Raw genomic sequence first — 1,118 nt, forward strand, 5'->3', positions numbered from 1 at the left:
AAACTGAGGTGCATTGGGTGCATAAATATTAATAATTGAAATCTCATCATGTTGAGTATTACCTTTAACAAATATGAAGTGTCCATCCTTATCCTTCCTTATTTTGGTTGGTTTAAAGCCTATTGCATCTGCAAATAGGATTGCAATGCCTGCTTTTTTTCTGTTTTCCATTTGCCTGGGGTATAGATGACCATCCCTTGAGTCTATATTTGTCTTTTAATGTAAGATGAGATTCTTGTATGCAGCAGATATCGGGCTTGAGTTTTTTTTTTTTGGAACTAAAAAAAGGATTATGTTTATTGAGGGCAAGCAGATGCAAACAATGTAAAAAACAAAAGCTCATCTGGCATTTAATTAACTTTTTCTTCTCTGCTTGACAAATGGGAGTTGGATTTTATTTGTATATATTCTAAGGATCCTGATCTGCTCATGAAATCCTTATATAGGGAGAAGCTGTGGGGCAGATGTTTGAAGCAATCCTTTGAGAGAACACTTTTCAGGGCAGAGTAATTGCTCGGTGCTGCCTACTTCTTTCCCTTCTGCTTTATGTGTACTACAAAATAGTTGTTGCACGCAATGGTGAAGCCCGCAATTAGGGAAAAGAAGCTCTGGAAGCCCACTTTGCCATCTCGGCACTGGTCCAGGTACTTCATTATTTTGTCTAAGGCCAGAGGGTCTTTTTGATTTTCCAAAAATCCCGGGAACCCCTTCTCCATGAGCACTCTGAGGTCCTCCTTTGTTAAGTAGCCTTTATCCCCGGCAAATTTGTGAAATGTGAACATCATGGTTTCCATGGCGTGCTCCATCTTAGATGGCATTTTGGTGAGATCTACTGGGCCGAGAGGTGCGGCGGACGCTAGCTAGCTGAGGCGCGGGGTGCCGGGCTTAAGTTTTTGTATCCAGTCAGCCAACCTATGCCTCTTTAGAGGACAATTTAAACCATTCACATTAATTGAGAATATTGATAAGTCTTTCGAGGGTCCAGTGGACATTTTTAATCCTTTTGCGACTGTGGAAGTTGGAATTTGATCAAAATTTTCTGGGTGGGTTTACTTTTGTGGTGGAGGATTATGCTGGTCTTTATGGAGGATAGGTCTGAGAATATCCTGGAGAGCTGG

The 1,118-nt window shown here is 41.1% G+C and overlaps 1 protein-coding gene across 1 annotated transcript; it reads right to left on the reverse strand.

Annotated features, from left to right (window-relative positions):
* Positions 1 to 268: 268 nt before the first annotated feature.
* Positions 269 to 818, reverse strand: LOC128596906 (protein S100-A10-like). The gene has a single exon (XM_053606749.1). The coding sequence runs from the start codon at positions 816 to 818 to the stop codon at positions 525 to 527; it is 294 nt and encodes a 97-aa protein (XP_053462724.1). The 3' UTR covers positions 269 to 524.
* Between the last annotated feature and the right edge of the window lie 300 nt (positions 819 to 1,118).

Source organism: Nycticebus coucang, chromosome 10 (genome assembly GCF_027406575.1).
Source record: "Nycticebus coucang isolate mNycCou1 chromosome 10, mNycCou1.pri, whole genome shotgun sequence".
Lineage (NCBI taxonomy): Eukaryota > Metazoa > Chordata > Mammalia > Primates > Lorisidae > Nycticebus > Nycticebus coucang.